The 17,253-nt window shown below is 47.6% G+C and overlaps 1 protein-coding gene across 1 annotated transcript; it reads left to right on the plus strand.

Annotated features, from left to right (window-relative positions):
- The first annotated feature begins 1,788 nt into the window (after window positions 1-1,788).
- LOC103804329 (putative lysosomal acid lipase/cholesteryl ester hydrolase) lies at window positions 1,789-9,854 on the plus strand. Its single transcript, XM_009076938.1, has 9 exons — window positions 1,789-1,872; window positions 2,402-2,567; window positions 4,241-4,429; window positions 4,854-4,970; window positions 5,445-5,581; window positions 6,137-6,280; window positions 7,520-7,591; window positions 8,931-8,996; window positions 9,621-9,854. Exons 1-9 carry the CDS (start codon window positions 1,789-1,791, stop codon window positions 9,852-9,854), a joined length of 1,209 nt encoding a protein of 402 aa, XP_009075186.1.
- The last annotated feature ends 7,399 nt before the right edge of the window (window positions 9,855-17,253 follow it).

Below are 17,253 nucleotides of genomic sequence, written 5' to 3' on the forward strand. Positions count from 1 at the left end.
TTGGCAGGAAAGGCAAGGCTCTTCCCTGGAATTTGCATGCTCTTCTCCTGACGTTGCACCACAAAAATGCTTTCTGGCTCTCCTTGTTTTTCCTAAAGGCTCTTTAAGACTAGTTAAGGCTCTAAAGACTTGTTAATGAGTCCAAAGCCTCCTGGGGAGGAGCAGAAGGCTATATTCAGTGTGTGGCTCCTCCTTGTTGTGCCTCCCGCCTCTGCCTGTGTGTCCCAGAGCTCCCTGTGCTCCTCAGGACCATCCCTGGAATGATCCCTCAACCACCTTCCCTTGGGGAAGGAGTCCTGCTGCAGCACAGGGATGCTGGCAACAACAAGAGATGCAATGAGGGGTCTTGGTCCTGATTTGCACCTCAGGGTGATGGTGCAGAAACCTTCTTCCCCCACCATGGAAAGTGAGGAACCACGATTTGGGTCAGGGCTCTGATGAGCCAAACCACAGCCACCCCGAGCTCCTGCTGTGAGCAGGAGCGTGGACAAGGCTTGTTCCTCCAGCAGAGCAGTGGTGCAGGTGTGATCCTCCACGTATCCACTCCAAGGACAGCAGAGGGAGCAAGAGTTTTTCTCCCCAGCTGCAAAACCACCTCCTGCAGCATGGGAAGCCAATTCCTCCTGCAGAAGAAAGAGAGGATGATGAGGGTTAGCTGGGAAGTGAGAGAAACCTGCTCACAGTTCTTTCTTTCCCCAGGGAAGCAATGGGGTGGGCACCTGGGGCAAGGTACCTGGCACTGACATCCAACCTTCATCACTGCTTCCCTCTCAGCAACAGCACAGCTGCAAATTCAGTGGGAATTTGGCAGCTCCTTGCTAAATTGCTCCACACAATTTAGCTCTTTTAGCATGTCACAAAGAGCTGAGGCAACATTTCTGTTCCAAATGTGTTGTCTCCAACAAATTTACCCATGGATAGTCTGCCCATGGCAGATGATGGGATCTAGATGATCTTTAAGGTCTCTTCCAACTCAAGCCATTCTGTGTTTCTATTAGATACAATGGCAGTAAGATTTTTTGTTTTTGTGGTAGATGCTTCTGCCTGGTCCAGAGACCTTGAGAGCTTTGCTAGGCTGGAGTAGGCCATGGTCAAGACTGGGTTCTCCAAGAAACAACTTTCCCTGTAGGAATAGCCTTGGGAGCAGAAAAAATGCAGGTGTTCACCATGCCAACCTTCTTGTTCTGAGAGGATCTTCTCCAAAGAGGAAGGAAAAGCTAAGGAGAGCAACAGATGCTTCAAAACCCTTCCCAGGAAGAACAGGAGTGTCCTGAGATGATATTTCACTCAGGTTTGCAAACACAAGTCAGGGGTCTCCCAAGGTCTCTTTCAACCATAAGAAGAGTCCAAATAAATCACATTATTCGGTTTCATATTAAGACCAAGACTCCATGGTCATGGAACTTTAACTTGGGTGGTTTAGTCCTGGGTAGTTCAGTGTACCAGAACAATCTGTTCTTCTGAGTATTCAAGACATCATTTTAAGTGGCTAATCCATACTCTGCCCCTCAAGAACCAGGTTTGCCTGGGCGCATGTAGTTCTACACATACACACATGTGCCAGGTGGGGAATGCGGGATGAAAATGTGATGGAACTTGGACTCTGCCAGTGTCCAAGACTGGCAAATTGAGCCATTTTTAGAACCAATTAGAGGACTTCTAGTTTTATTTCTCCTGTGGATTGGTCAAGTTGATATATTAATGGAAGTAGAGTCCACATCAAGCAACTGTGTCAGTGCCATCAGTGTCTATCATGCTCCTCATGTTGATGTTGTTTTGCAGAGCACCATGATGTGGCTGTTCCTAACCATTGCTTGTCTCATGTGCTTCACTGCAAAGTCATATGCCAACCCTGAGGTGGCCATGGATGTTGTAAGTCCCTTTTTTTCCTGCTTGGTCATGCAAGCTACCTGTGCTGTCATCATCTGAGCACTGTGTAGATTTAATACCAAAGGTTTATTAGAGCTTTTGGCTCCTTGTTCTTAAGTACATGGAGATTTATGGCAGATGTTTATGGAGGACTTCATTCCAAGTCAACAGGTTTGGTCAATGCAGCTGTCTCATGCTCAGAGCTTTGCTGGCATTGCTTCCCTGCTCTTCATAAACCCTGATTGCAACACAAAATCCACAGTGGGTCCTTTACTAGACCTGCTCAGGGAGTGAAATAAACTCACATGTGCCAAAAGTTTTAGCTGAAGTCATGAGATCACCACAGCGTTGGTGGAAGGGACATTGGGAGGTCCCTACTCCACCCTCCTGCTGACAGCAGGAGCCACCACCACCACCAGCTCAGGGCAACCACCACTGGCTTTGCCCTGCCAAGCACCAAGTGGTGCCCTTCATGACAGAGATCTCCCACCTCCCTGGAGACCTATCCCACACTGTCCTTCCCTTCCTACAGGGTGAAATTGTTCGCTACCATGGGTACCCCTATGAGGAGCATGAAGTGGTGACAGATGATGGTTATTATCTCACTGTGCAGAGGATTCCTCATAGCAAAGACAATCCAGAAAGCATCAGCCCCTCCCATGAAGCAGAGGCACAAGGCTCCAGCATGTTCTGTCCCCGTGAGTATCACAGGAAGATCTGCCTGGTCCAAAGACCTTGAGAGCTTTGTTGGGCTGGAGTAGGCCATGGTCAAGGCTGAGTCCTCCAGGAGACAACTTCCCCTGTAGGAGTAGCCTCGTAGCAGGAGAAATGCAGGTGCCCACCATGCCAACCCTCTTGTTCTGAGAGGATCTCCTCCAAAGAGGAAGGAAAAGAGAAGGAGAATTGAACGGGCCAAAGAACTCCTGCCCCAGGTTTTACCTCAGCTCAAAACCAGACAGTAGAGTAGCAAAACGCCATTGTGTTGAGTGTGTGGCTGCTCCTTGTTGTGCCTCCCACCTCTGCCTGTGTGTCCCAGAGCTCCCTGTGCTCCTCAGGACCATCCCAGGAATGATCCCTCAACTGTCTTCCCTTGGGAAAGGAGAGTCCTGCTGCACACAGGGATGTTAACAACAACAGGAGATGCAATGAGAGGTCTTGGACCTGATTTGCACCCCAGGGTGATGGTGTGGAACCCTTCATCCCCCACCATGGTAGGGGAAAACCCAAACCACATGTCTAATTCAATGTCGTCTCACCATTTTGGATCCTTTCTGGTCTTCACTCAAAGCACTGGTTCCAAGTGAAGTTGGAGTGATGTTCTGTTCTTGGCTATGTGTTCCTCACCTGGGAAACAGGAGGATTGGGATATGAACATGGCAAATAAGTGTAAAACAACCCAGATTTCCATTTGGAACACTTTGTCCTCCTCTGTCCAGAGTGGAAATGTGAGTCTCATGTTAAGGGTTTGAAAACCAAGAGAAAAAAATAGTAGACGAAATAGAGAAAGAATAAAAAAGAATCTTTCATTTTATTTCACTTTTATCAGTTTTATTTCAGCTCTTTCATGCTGCAAACTGTATTTGGCTTGTATGAATTCAGATATGCTTGTGATGACCCTGTTGTGGCTGAGAAGTTGGACTTGCTTTCAGTAGAAGATTAGAGCAGAGGTTTCTTCCAAACTAAGCCTTTCCTTAATCTCTCCTCAACTCTCTTCCTACAGCACTTTAGGCTTCCTGGTTCCTTGTAAAAAAGATCTTGTTCTGGGGAGCTGAGACTTGCCCACATCTTTCTTCACCTCTCTTCCTACAGCACTACAGCCTTCCTAGTCCCTTGTAAAAGAAGATCATGTTCTGGGAAGCTGAGACTTGCCCACATGGCTTAAAGTAAGCAGCAGTGGGTGGAGGAGATGGCCTTGAACCCTCCAGTGCTGTGTCTCTTTGAGATATGATGTCGTGGTGTTGCTGTTCCATGGGAAGTACTTCCACTCTGCTGGCTTTTCAGTGTCACCTGATCAGGCCCAGAGTCCCTAGGCCAACAGAAGGCACTGTGAGGAAGGTGATCTCCATACAAAGAACTCAGTGTCCAGACAGATACAGAGCTTAGTTTCTTTCTCCCTGGGACCATGATTTATCAAACTCCATCCGGAGTAGAGTTCAACCTTTTGTTTCAGCTTCATTACACCAATTCTCTCTGGTCTGAGGTGACCAAAGAGCCTCCTTCAGAAACACCTCTCCAAAGAGTCTGAGAAGAGAGGTGGACATCTCCTTGCCCTGGTGTCACTTCTTCAAGGAGTTGCCAAAGCAAGACTTGGATGTGAACAGTCAACTTTGCTAGTGGTCAGAGAAAATGACTCCTCCTCTTCTTTCTCCAGCTCCAAAGGCTGCAGTCCTCCTGCAGCATGGTCTGGTGTTGGAGGGAAGCAACTGGGTCACCAACTTGCCCAACAACAGCTTGGGCTTCATCCTGGCTGATGCTGGTTATGATGTCTGGATTGGGAACAGCCGAGGGAACAGCTGGTCAAGGAAACACAAAGAGTTAGAGTTCCACCAGAAATTTGCTGGGGACCTGAAGGGTGGGCAGGTACCTGATACCTTCAACAATGTCTGCAGGCTGGAGGAGATAACAGTCACACCATCTCCAAGTGGGGATAAACCAACACCATGACTCCATAGCATTGCCCATACCATCCAGAGCCCTTGCTTGGTTCCAAGTAGCCATGGCACTGCTTGCCATGTCCTGCCCATCATTCTCAAGGTCAGCGGGACCTGAAGGGTGGGCAGGTACCTGATACCTTCAACAATGTCTGCAGGCTGGAGGAGATAACAGTCACACCATCTCCAAGTGGGGATAAACCAACACCATGACTCCATAGCATTGCCCATACCATCCAGAGCCCTTGCTTGGTTCCAAGTAGCCATGGCACTGCTTGCCATGTCCTGCCCATCATTCTCAAGGTCAGCAAGAGTGATTTTGTGACTGTCTTCCCTGCAGTTTCCATGAGATGGCCATGTATGACCTTCCAGCAACAATCAATTACATTCTGCAGAAAACTGGGCAGGAGCAGCTGTACTACGTGGCTTACTCCCAAGGCACCACCACAGGTACTTAGGAGGAGATCAGACCACTGTCAGGGTTGCATTAGCTATCCCCCCCCCCCCCCCCTCAAAACCTTGGTCAGTGTGGGTATCCTCTGGGCACCTCCAAACAGCAGAGGGAAAAGAGAAGGTAATAATCCCTTTAACAGAAGAGTTGTGAGCATTGACAGCCCAAATCTGTTTGCATCCATGACTTTTGTGGCATCCCATTGCTGCCAGAGCCCCAAGAAGGGTTTGTGGGAGGTGCAGCTGGGCTGAGAGTCAAGTTGAGAGCTGAAGGACATCAGCAGCTTGTGGGAGCTGCAGCTGGGCTGAACAGTCAATCTAGGAGCTGAACTACCTCAGCAGCAAAGGCTTCAGGTGAATTCGCCAACTGCGAAAGCCACCTCCAAGGGTCCTTCTGATGGGCACACACACCTGGGAGCCAACAAGTCCTTCAGCTATGACAGGGCAGGTCCTTCTTCCTTCTCCCTCACACAGGTTTCATTGCCTTCTCCTCCATCCCCGAACTGGATCGCAAAATCAAGATGTTTTTCGCCTTGGCTCCTATCACTGTCAACTCAAACATGAAGTCACCCTTGGTAAGGGTGTTTGATCTCCCTGAGGTGCTGGTTAAGGTATGTCCTCACCACACATGAGGTGTGAAGGGGAAGGAGGGACTGGGAAAGTCTTATCACCTGAGATATGCAATGCTTGTCCATCACCTCCATCTCCTGCTCTCTGTGTGCCCTTTGCACTGAGTAGGTATGCTTGGGTCTATGCTCTTCAGCCTGAAGGACATTCAACATTGGAAGGGTTTAAGAGCTGTCGGGACCTGGTGCTGAAGGATATGGCTTAGGGTTTAGGGGTTACAGCAGTGACAGGTTAGTGGTTGGACTCGATGATCTTAGAGGTCTCCTCCAACCTTGATGATTCTATGAGTCCATTATCCTCTTGCCCAACCCTAATCAAAGAACTATTCCTAGATACTGATTTTGCATCCCTTCTCCTAGGAGAAACCTCTCCTGGAGGGATCAGGACTCTTCCAGCAATTGCTGGAAAGCCAAAATGCCAAATCCCTGCAATGCTGTGGCAAGGGACACAGCAATTCAGGGGTGAGCAGAGAGATGGGGAGCACCTGGAAGCAAGAGAGGAACATGAACAACTCTAATCAGCATCTTTGGCTTCCACAGCTTATTTTAGGACACTCAGTGGTCTTTGATAACACTGAGGTCTTGAAGAAAGTGATTTCCAGTATGTGCACCTACTCCATCTTTAGAAGCCTTTGCTCCTTGGTCCTTTACTTGCCTGGTGGCTTCACCAGCAGCTTAAATGTGGTATGTATGCTCCAGTTTACCTTTGAAGTCATCTCGTTTCTCATTGTATGAGCTCAGGTTGTCAACTTGATGCCTTCACTTGGTCTTTCACATTGTTGATTGATAGAAAAATCTGGGCATTGAGTTGGCATTTTGTTCTGTGGCCATTGAGTTGCTATTTTGTTCTGTGGCCACTGAGTTGGCATTTTGTTCTGAGGCCATCGAGTTTACATTTTCCTCTGTGGCCATTCAGTTTGCATTTTGCTCTCTGCCCATTGAACTGGCATTTTGCTCTGTGGCCATTGAGTTGGCCATGACAATGCTCTTGTGTTGGCACCAGAGGGAAGCCCACAGTGCACACAAGCTCATGTGTTCACATGTGTTTAAGAAGTGCCTGGATCTTGTGCTGGAGGATATGGTTTAGGCATTACAGCAGTGACAGGTTAATGGTTGGACTTGATGATCTTAGAGGTCTCTCCAACCTTAATAGGTCTATGATTCTAATACCCTTTAAATCCACAGCTAGGATAGCTGAACCCTCAGTCCCTTCAGGCTATCATCCCTTAGAACATACTTATCTCCAATTAGAACCTTTACCTGTGCTCCACTGCACTGAACACAGAGTCATAGAAAAATTCAGCCTGGAGGCACCAGGGTAAGGTCTCCATCCTGCCCTTGCACCCACCAGGGCCAACACTACAGTAGAGGACAAGTCCAGGTATGCTGGCTGGTCCCAGAAGGCCCACAAGGGCATGGGCTATTTCCTTGGGGCCAGCCAAGTTTTCAAGGTCTAGATCCCACCAAAAACTGCTCGTGAACTTTGAGACAGGTCCAGTCAATCATAGCTTCATCCTGGATGGAGGCAGAGCTAGATGGGAAGTGTTGGAGTAATATCTTACTATTCCAAGAAGGAAACACATTAGAAACAACGCATGAAGCTACTTTGAATTGCACTTTGTCTTTGCAAAAGGATCCTGAGCACAAGACATTAACCACTGGTAAGTGGTTGGACTTGACAATCTTATAGGTCTCCTCCAACCTTGATGAGTCTATGATTCTCTATGGAATCTTCCTTTGGTTTGCAAACCAGATACAGCCATCACATGGCCCAGCATGCCATGCCGGGAATTGTTTGGCTTGCTTAAAGGAGCTCTACAGCTGTGTGGCAAAGACTTGTGTGGCTGCTGAACAGGATCGGTTTTATTCCTAACAGGATTTCCCTTCATGCAGAGGCTAAATCTCTCCAATGGTTTCTTGCAGAGCCGCATAGATGTCTACCTGTCTCGTTATCCTGACTCAACATCCCTCCAAAACATGTTACACTGGCGCCAGGTAAACGTTGCCTGCTGCAAAGGAAGATACCATGCCACTAGAGCTCATGTTCTCTTTTCTCAGCTGCCAAGGACTCTACTCAGTGCTTGGGTATAACCCTCCACTGCTCTCCCTGTTAGAAAGAAAGAGTAAAGCTGACCTGAAACACTGGTGCAGATGCAGTTATTTAGGCCATAACAACAAAACACGATCAACAGCCTTTGGAGATGTCAGAAGGTGGAGATGGGACAAAGACTGTTATAAACCAAGACAGGAGATGCTAGAGTAAAGGCTGAGAGCTGAGGGTCAGTAAGACAACTAATGACACAACTGAAAACATGCACAGATTCACATCTTTCTGCTGTAGACAGTGACCATGACAAGGGAGACTTGTTCAAAGTTCTGATTCATGTCTTCTTTGAGGGTCTTGGGTGTATGTCAGGTTCCCTGTGGGTTTCTGGGGCCTCAGCCCTCAGACATCTACACTTTGCGGCTCACCAGCCACCTGAGAAAGGAGAGGTGAAAGACATCAGCAGAGGTAGGTGATCTCTCAGGCTTTGCTGAAATCTCCCTGGGCACTGAACTCTCCTCCCAAAATGCATCAGACATAATAAATAGCTCCATGGGAGCCAACAGTGTGTACAGGTGGCCAAGAAGGCCAAGGGCACCTTGGCCTGGCTCAAGAGCAGTGTGGCAGCAGGACTAGGGCAGTGACCATCCCCCTGGACTCGGCACTGGGGAGCTCACAGCTCAGTGCTGTGTTCAGCTTTGGGCCCCTCACTGCAAAAAGGCCATTGAGGCACTGGAGCGAGTCCAGCCAAGGGCAAGGAGGGCAGCAAAGGGCTAGAGCACATGAGGAAGGGCTGAGGGAGTTGGGTTGGTTAGCCTGGAGAAGAGGCTCAGGGGTGACCTCATGGCTCTCTGCAACTCCCTGACAGGGCTTGGAGAGAGGTGGGGGATGGTCTGTCCTGCCATGGCTGCAGGGAGAGGACTAGAGGGAATGGCCTTGAGCTGAGCCAGGGCAGAGTCAGAGGAGATGTGAGAAGAAATATTTTCCCTGTGAGGGTGTTCAGGCATTGGAATAGATTGCTTAGGGAGGTGGTGGAGTCACCATCCCTGGAGGTATTTAAGAGGTGTCTGGATCTGGTGCTTGAGGATGTGGTTTAGGGTTTAGGGGTTCCAGCAGTGACAGGTCAATGGTTGGACTTGATGAACTTAGAGGTCTCCTCCAGCCTTGATGGTCTGTTTCCCTGAGCCTTGGTGGCAGAAGGAGCAGTGCAGTTCCCTGGTCACCTCTTTTCTCTTCCTTATATTCCCCTGCAATGCATGGCTCATAAACACATCTCTCTTCCTTTTCCAGCTCTACCAAACAGGGGAATTCAAGCATTATGACTATGGCAGTGAGAACATGCTGCATTACAACCAGGTAAGACAAAGCCAATCTCATTGCTCAGTTTGAAAAGAGATAAATAGCAAGTAAATAAAATTACAATGAAAATATTACAGTGGTTGAGACTGAATTTAGAGTCATGAGCAATGTGGGCTAGTGGAATCTGTCCCTGCCCATGGCAGGGGTTGGAACTAGATGATCTTTAAGGTCCTTCCAATTCAAACCATTTTATGATTTTTGTGGTATTTATGGAATTTATTTTCGATGGAGAAACAGATTTGTACCTTTCTTACAACAAACAAGTCTGTGATGTCACTCAGTGATGACTTTTAACCCTCTGGTACAAAGCACAGAAGCTCAAGGCATTGTGAGCATCTCTAGAGACAGTTTCTCAACTATCACTTGGGATAAGGGAGAAATTTCAAGCAGCAATGAGGAATACCTTGAATGTTTGGCTTGGCCTTGACCTTCAGGATCTCCCTCCTTGTGCCATGCTCTTGTGTTCCAGCCTACACCTCCCTTCTAGGTTTGACTTGCCCTTGACCTCAGACTCTCCTTCCTTAGCCATATTTTTGTCTTCCAGCCCACACCTCCCTTCTATGCTTGACTTGTCCTTGAGCTTCAGGCTCTCCTTCCTCATGCCATGATCTTGTCTTCCAGTCTACACCTCCCTTCTATGAGCTGGAAAACATGAAGGCTCCTCTGGCTGCATGGTATGGTGGCAAGGACTGGATTTCAGCCCCTGAAGATGTGAACCTCACTCTGCCTCGGATCACCAACATAGCTTACAGAAAGTACATTCCTGACTTTGTCCACTTTGATTTCCTTTGGGGAAAACAAGTGTATGACCAAGTGTATAAAGAAATGCTACAGCTGATGGAGAAGAGCACCTAGATCTGGAGCAAGTGGCAGTGATTGTCTTCTTAATGACTTCTGGGGTTTCTTTTATTTGGAACAAACAAAAGTGAAGGAAAAAAGTTAAGGAAAAAGGGGGGGAAATGCTCAATAAAGTGCTAAGGTTTGGATTGATGTTAGTCTGACAAGTGAGGGAAACAAGCCAATCCAATGAGCAGGGAAGCATGAAGGATTTAGGTGAAATAGACTGAGGTCCTTGCAGAAGTTGGTCCTCAGACCCTGAGTCTTCCAGGTGCCTCACTCACATGAACATCCAGCAACAAATGTCAGTGGAATTTGACTCCTTGTGGTTGCTCTGGTCTCCCTTACATTTATCTACACCTCCATTCCCAGCTGCAAACACTTGGACATTCCAATTCCCAGTGGAAACACCTTCCTGAACTACTCCAGTGTGTCACAAGGATTGGCCTGCTCAGATGGAACCATGTGGTGTGTCCAACCTTCTGGTGACTCTTCCACACCAAGAATCCCAACATCTTCTCATTCATTGCTTTACCTGACAGAGGGAAGGAGCTACAACTTTCTACCTGGAAACAGTGAAGAAAGCTCATGCTGTTTTTTGCCATGAGAAATGTCCATTTTGCTAACCTAGGGAACATCTGTCTCCAACTCCTGTTGATTTGGATGATACCAACCTTGCTCATACCCAGAAGAGTTTGCAAGAAGTTCTCCCAAGAAACATCATTTTTGGCAATATTCCTAAGGAACAAATCCACATTTTTCCACCTCTCAGGGAATTATTTTGTTTTCCTTATGTGGGAGAGAGAAGAAAAGATCCTGTTGTAACGTTGTAATGAGCTGAAATCTGTTTGAAGCTTCTGGATTAAATTCTAAGTCATCTTTCCACAAAGATGTACAAATAATAGCAATAATAATAATGATAATAAAATGAGGTAGAGGCCACCAAGTTCTGTGTGATTGTAGTATCTTAAACCTCTAGAGAAATTCTTCCCTATGGGGGTGCTGAGGCACTGGCACAGGTGGCCCAAAGCAGCTGTGGTTGCTCCATCCCTGGAACCTGCCACTTCACCGCCTCTTTGATTTTCTCCCCATTACTCCTTGTCCTGTCACTGCAGTTTCTAACAAGTTCTAGCTAAATCAGGTTCTGGAATCACTCTGCTCCCTATGGCACATGTACTTGCTTTCCATGTGCTGTTAGAGGATCAACAGTGGCTGGGGAGGTGCATTGTGGAAGCAAACAGAGCAGTAAACAAGCAAGATGCCTGGAGCATAAATATTGTGCAACACTATCACCTCACATGGCCTTGATCAATAAACAATTGAGTTACATGACAAGCGTGTTGGTCAGGACTGGATTGGAGTTCTTGCACATCTCAGGTGTGTCTGGCAAGTCAGTCAGCATCAGACAGGTCCTTGGTGATTGCACAGGGCCAAGGTTAGGTTAGGCTATCATAGAATTACAGATTGGTTCGGGTTGGAAGGACCTTAAAGACCACCTAGTTCCAACCTCCTGACATGATCAGGGACCCCTTCCACCAGTCCGGGTTGCTCCAAGCCCCATCCAACCTGGCCTGGAATACTGCCAGGGATGGGACTATGGAGTCATGGTAGCATCAGCAGTGTGGGAACATGGACATAGAACAAGGAAACCTATGGGAGGAGACCTCCAAGAGAAGGACCAGAGCTCTGAGTTAGGTCTTTGTTCCATTCAGATCTCAGCTACAGCACAGAGTTGAAGGTCCCCTTGTGCATAAAATCATTGAATCCTAGAAGGGTTTGGGTTAGAAGGACCTTAAAGATCATCTCATTCCAACCACCCACTATGGGCAGGGAGACCTTCTACTAGCCCAGATTGCTCCAAAACCTGTCCAACCTGGCCTGGAACACTTCCAGAGATGGAGTAGCCACAGTTTCTCAGGGCTACCTGTGCCAGTTCCTCATCACCCTCACAGGGAGCAGTTCCCTCCCAATATCCCATCTAACCCTACTCTCTGTCAGTGGGAAGTCATTCCCATTGTCCTGTCACTCTAGACCCTTATGATAGTCTCTCTCCATCTTGTAGGTCCTTGAGGTACTAGAAGGCCACACTTAGGTCATCCCAAATCTTCTCTTCTACAGGCTGAACAATCCCAACTCTCCTAACCTTTCCACACAGCAGAGCTGATTCATCCCTCTCATCATCTTGGTGCCTCCTCTGGCCTCACTCCAACAGCTCCATGTCTTATGTATATCAGCCTATGGTGTCAGGGGCTGGATGTATTCAATCTCTCACCCTGCACAACACATCATGAAGCCTTCAGCACCCATTGAATGTACTTGTGGCTCTGCCCTGTTCCCTTTTCATTCTCCATATGCAGCCAAACCAACCTCAGTGTTTTCACCTTCACATGTGGAGGATGCTGGTCACTCAGCCACTTAACTTTCATTCAGATGTGTTCCTGCAAAGTCTCCTGATCTGCTTGATGACACACAAGACCAGAAGGGCTTAAACTGTGTCACATCCTGCTCAGAATGCAGCAGTTGCACCATATTGTTGACCTATCATCTTCTATCATCATCCATCAGCTGTGGAGCACATGGTCAACTCCAGGCTGTGTCCACACTAGAGAGGTGGTGAACACATCTACTGTCGTGTCCTTCCCATTCAAGGATTACACCCAGGCACATGCTTAGAGGGAAGTTATGCTTTTGGAAGTAATCCTAAGATTGCTTTGGTATCTGCTAAAAGCGATTGTTGGCCTCTGGTGTTGTTTAGCAGTTGATTTGTCCCAGAGGTAATCTAGGACAAGGTTTCATCAAGTTCTGACAGGTTTCATGTTGTTCTGATCCTCAACAGCACGTCTGGCAGCAATTCCCAGCAGTCACTGGCATTGCTGGGTAGATTCAGAGTTTATTTTGTTGAGGACATGCCTTATTTCTTATCTCAGGAGCTGTGAGCAATTTCTGTGCTATTTCCTAGCATTTTCAAATGATCTTTTGAGACTGTTAGATGGATGCTTGAAAGAAAGAGACCTGGTAGCTGGTCTTTGCTAGATGGATGCTAGAGAGACATGTGATAGAAGGTCTTTGAAGTTCTAGATGAATGCTTGAGAGACCTGGTAGCTGATCTTAAGAGATTGCTAGATGGATGATGGGAGAGATCTGGTAGCTGGTCTTTGAGACTGCTAGATGAATGCCTGAGAGAGAGACCTGGGAGCTGGTCTTGAAAGTTGTTAAATGAATGCTTGACAGAGACCCAGTATCTGGTCTTGGAGGCTGCTAGATGAAGGCATGAGAGAGAGACACCTGCTAGCTGGTCTTCAAGATTTGTATTTTCCTGTGTTGGGACTTTAAGCAGGTGAGAATGGTATAAGGTGATGGAAAGATATGGCTAGCCAAAATCAAGATCAGATGTAACTCTCTCTCCATTTCTGATTCTGTGCTATGTCACATGAGATATGTTCCTACTCCCTGAAGGTCTCTGATGGCCTTCATCAGGTCTTTGGCCCAATCAGCTTTTCTCCAACACAATGGAAAAAAGGCTAAGAGCAACTAAGATACCAAATTTGAACCATGTTAGCATTGAGAAGGTTTGCTGAAGTTGACCCAGGTGAGTTCACCAACAAACCAAACTCTTATCACAGATTGTTAAGGGGTTGGAATGAACCTTAGAGATCATCTAGTCCCAACCCCCTGCCCTGGGCACCTCCAACCACTTTTAGCTGTAAGATACTCTTTGAAGCAAATTGTACAGTGAGGAGAGCTCAGGGAAGAAGCACATGAAGCTCAGGGTTGTTCTAAGTCTTCTGAAGAAGGGACCATGGGAAGAATCAGCTGAGAAAAGCCACTGGTGACCACATCTCTGTGGTTTCACAATAGACATTGAGGAATGTTTATGCCTTTGTTTGTTGAGTTTGATGACTGGGAATGAAATCATTGCATGAGCAAACCCAACAAGGTGTTGTGAAAAGAATAAGCTGTTTCCTTAAGCTTCACTGTGCAACTCGAACACGAGCAAAAACCCTACTCAGTGTGTAATCAGAGACAGCCCAGCCTAGCTGAGGGGCTTTAATATAGGAGAGGTCAAAGCAGATAAGGACTGAGCCCCTTATCAGGTTCTTTAACTTGAGTAAGGTTCTCTGAGTTTACTGCAAGGAGATTGTGCCTACCTGGCAGAGATTACGCAAGAGCTGGTGTCCTCTTGATGCTATAATCACACCAAGACTCTCTTTCCCAGCTCAGGATGCCAAGACGAGATGAAAGATAGCTAAGCATTGGGTAGAAAGCAACAAGCAGCAACTTAGGCAGTCTGGTAGCTTCTACATGTGTGAAAGCAGCAGGAGATACACCAAAGCAGGACTTGGAGAAAAGTTATGCATTGATAGACATGATTAACACCAAACTTGTGAGCTCTGAGAAATGTGCTGCTTGCACCATGATGTGCCACAGACAGATGAGTCAGCAGCAGAAAAGCTGCACCTGCTAGCAGAGGACAAGAGTGGGGATACAACATATTTCATGGGCTATTTGTCTTCCTGATGCCCCAACAGCAGGAGACGTTCCAGCCCTGGGATGTCTTGAAGAAGAAAATGAAAGGCATCCAGCAGCAATGTTGCCTAATATCTATGAAGTATGAAGTCAACAAGATGAAGAAGCAACACATCATGCCAAAGGATGTCACTTTTGGCTCTTAAAGGACCTTAGAGGCCAAGAAAAAATAGGGTTTGGGCCTCAAGTAGAACCCAGGAAGCATAAGGAGGACTCAGTAGCTGATAACCTTTCCTTGCATGTCACACTTGGATCACCTTGGCCAGCCCACCTGGATACACATCCCTCTGAGGACCATAGACTGGTTTGGGTTGGAAGGGACCTTCAAGATCATCTCATTCCATTCCAACTCCTGCCATGGGCAGAAACACCTTCCACTAGCCCAGGTTTCTCCAAGCCCCATCCAGCCTGGCCTGGAACACTTCCAGGGATGGGACAGTCACAGCTTCTCTCGGCAACCTGTGCCAGTGCCTCACCACCCTCACAGGGAAGAATTTCTTCCTAATACCTAAACTAAACTTACTCTCCTTCAAGGCCAATGGGCTTCTTTAAGGCCATTCCCCCTTGTCCTACCACTACATATCCTCTCCTGTCTGAAACTGTGTGTGAGAATGTGTGTTAAATAAAAAACCTCCCGGTATCTAAACCCTCTTGAGCTTTTGTCCATTAGTTCCCACAACACCACTGTGAAAATATCCCTTGAGTGTGGTTCTAGGGGGTTCTACAGCTCCATTTGAAGATGCCTCTGATAGTCTAGCTAATATTTGGTTGTATTATGGACTCTGACACTGTAGGTGAACACAAGTGTTGATTTCCAATTCTGTCAAGTGCACAATCACAGCAGCATCGTGGTGGGATTGCTCTTCCACACACCTGTGTGTCAGAACACCCATATCTGGTCTCCTAACTTCACACAGCTCCAAGGTTTTCATACTGCCTTTGACTAAGCTACACAGGAGCTTCTCAGCAAAAATCCAGCTGCTCTTTGTTGGCACATTCTCTCCTTCCCACTACAGCTAGGATAGACACGGTGCTGAATCACACACAAGACTCAGCATTGACACTGCTCCAATAGTCTCATTCCACAGACTGAAGATGCCAGAGAAGCCTCTGATGCCTTTCAACCTCTATTAACTCCTATCAGTAGTAATTAGTACTCCACTAGATAACTAGCAATCAGTAGAGGGAGAAGGCAGAAGACTTGAGAGTGGATGAAGTAGCCAAACATGCAAATAAAAAGCGAGACTTGTTTGGTGCTGTTGAAGGAAACCTGATGGGAGAGTAGAGGTTAGAATGTTCACTATCCAGAGGCTGGTTTTAACTCCTGGAATGCAGGCTGGAATAGCCCTCCTACAAAGCTTGTAAAGTCTATCTTATGCAAACACCATGAAGTCCAACAAAGCAAAGTGCAAGGGGCTGGGCCTGGGTTGGGGCAATCCCAGGCACACCTACAGGCTGGTGGAGAAGTGATGGAGAGCAGAGAAGGACTTGCGGGTGATGGTGGGTGAGAAACTCCTCATGAGCTGCAGTGTGAGCTCACAGCCCAGAGACCAACCCAGTCCTGGGCTGCATCCACAGGAGTGTGGGCAGGAGGTGGGAGAGGGGATTCTACTCCTCTGCTCTGCTCTGGTGAGGCCCCACCTGGAGTACTGCACACAGTTCTGGTGTCCCCAGCATAAGAAGGACATGGAACTGTTGGAGCAAGTCCAGAGGAGGCCACAAAGCTGCTCAGAGGACTGGGGTACCTTCCCTACAAGGACAGGCTGAAAGAGTTGAGGCTGTTCAGCCTGGAGAAGAGAAGGTTGTGTGGAAACCTCAGAGCAACCTGCCAGGAGCTGAAGGGGCTCCAGGGAAGCTGCACAGGGACTCTTCATCAGGGAAGAAATTCTTCCCTGTGAGGGTGCTGAAGCACTGGCACAGGTTGCCCAGAGAAGCTTTGGCTGCTGCATCGCTGGGAGTGTTCCAAGCCAGGTTGGATGGGGTTTGGAGCAACCTGGGCTAGTGGAAGTTCTCCTTGCCCATGGCAGTATTGAAACCAGTCCCTTTCAACCCAAATCACTCCATGATTCTATGTTGTAGGATTTTTGCACTCTCGGGAGTGGAAAGGCATTTCCAAAAGCTCAAAGCAGACACAGGAGAGGTAATGCAAGAGTGAAGTCCTTGGTCACACCTGCCATGAGGAAGATTCCACCCACACAATCCCTTTGTGTCAGCGCTTGTGGTGCTAAGGGAAGATTATAATCTGGGAGGATGGAGCAACACTTGCGTGTTCTGGGCTGTCTTTCCCAACTCTCATGCCACCCATAGACCATGGCTGCTCTGAACATTAGAAGGCAACCTAACCCATGCCCAGGAAAGGCAGGGTAGCCAACCAAAGGCTTTTAGATGGCTACCAAGCTATAGAAAGGCTTAGCTTGTAAGGTCATGGGTTGCAGGTGGAGAACAAACACCTTTACAGTGTGCAATATCTGTCTCCTCAGCCAAACAGTCATTGCTCAAGCTCTCCCCACGCTACTGTCTGTCAGGGAGATACTAAGCTTGGTACTTTTCCAGACAGCATTGCACAGCTCTTCCAAACTGCCAGTTGCAAATGAGATAAGACTTGGGCATCAGAGCTGTGCGGAGGTGGCCTGGGCCACTGGCACTCTTTAAGAAGGCTCGAATGGCCAAGTGTCTCACATCCAGGCAGTCAAGTGTCTCACATCCAAGTAGTTACAAGTATCTCAAATCCAGGTAGTTACAAGAGTCTCACATCAAGACAGACAAGTGTCTCACAACCAGGCAGATAGCAAAGCTTGACCTGTCCTTGGTGTGTCTATGGTAAGCTTGACATCCTCCTGAGATTTGTAAAACCAAGTTCTGCTGCACTAGGAACTCTTCTAACAGTCAT

Source organism: Acanthisitta chloris, unplaced genomic scaffold (assembly GCF_000695815.1).
Source record: "Acanthisitta chloris isolate BGI_N310 unplaced genomic scaffold, ASM69581v1 scaffold4136, whole genome shotgun sequence".
In the NCBI taxonomy this organism is placed as follows: domain Eukaryota; kingdom Metazoa; phylum Chordata; class Aves; order Passeriformes; family Acanthisittidae; genus Acanthisitta; species Acanthisitta chloris.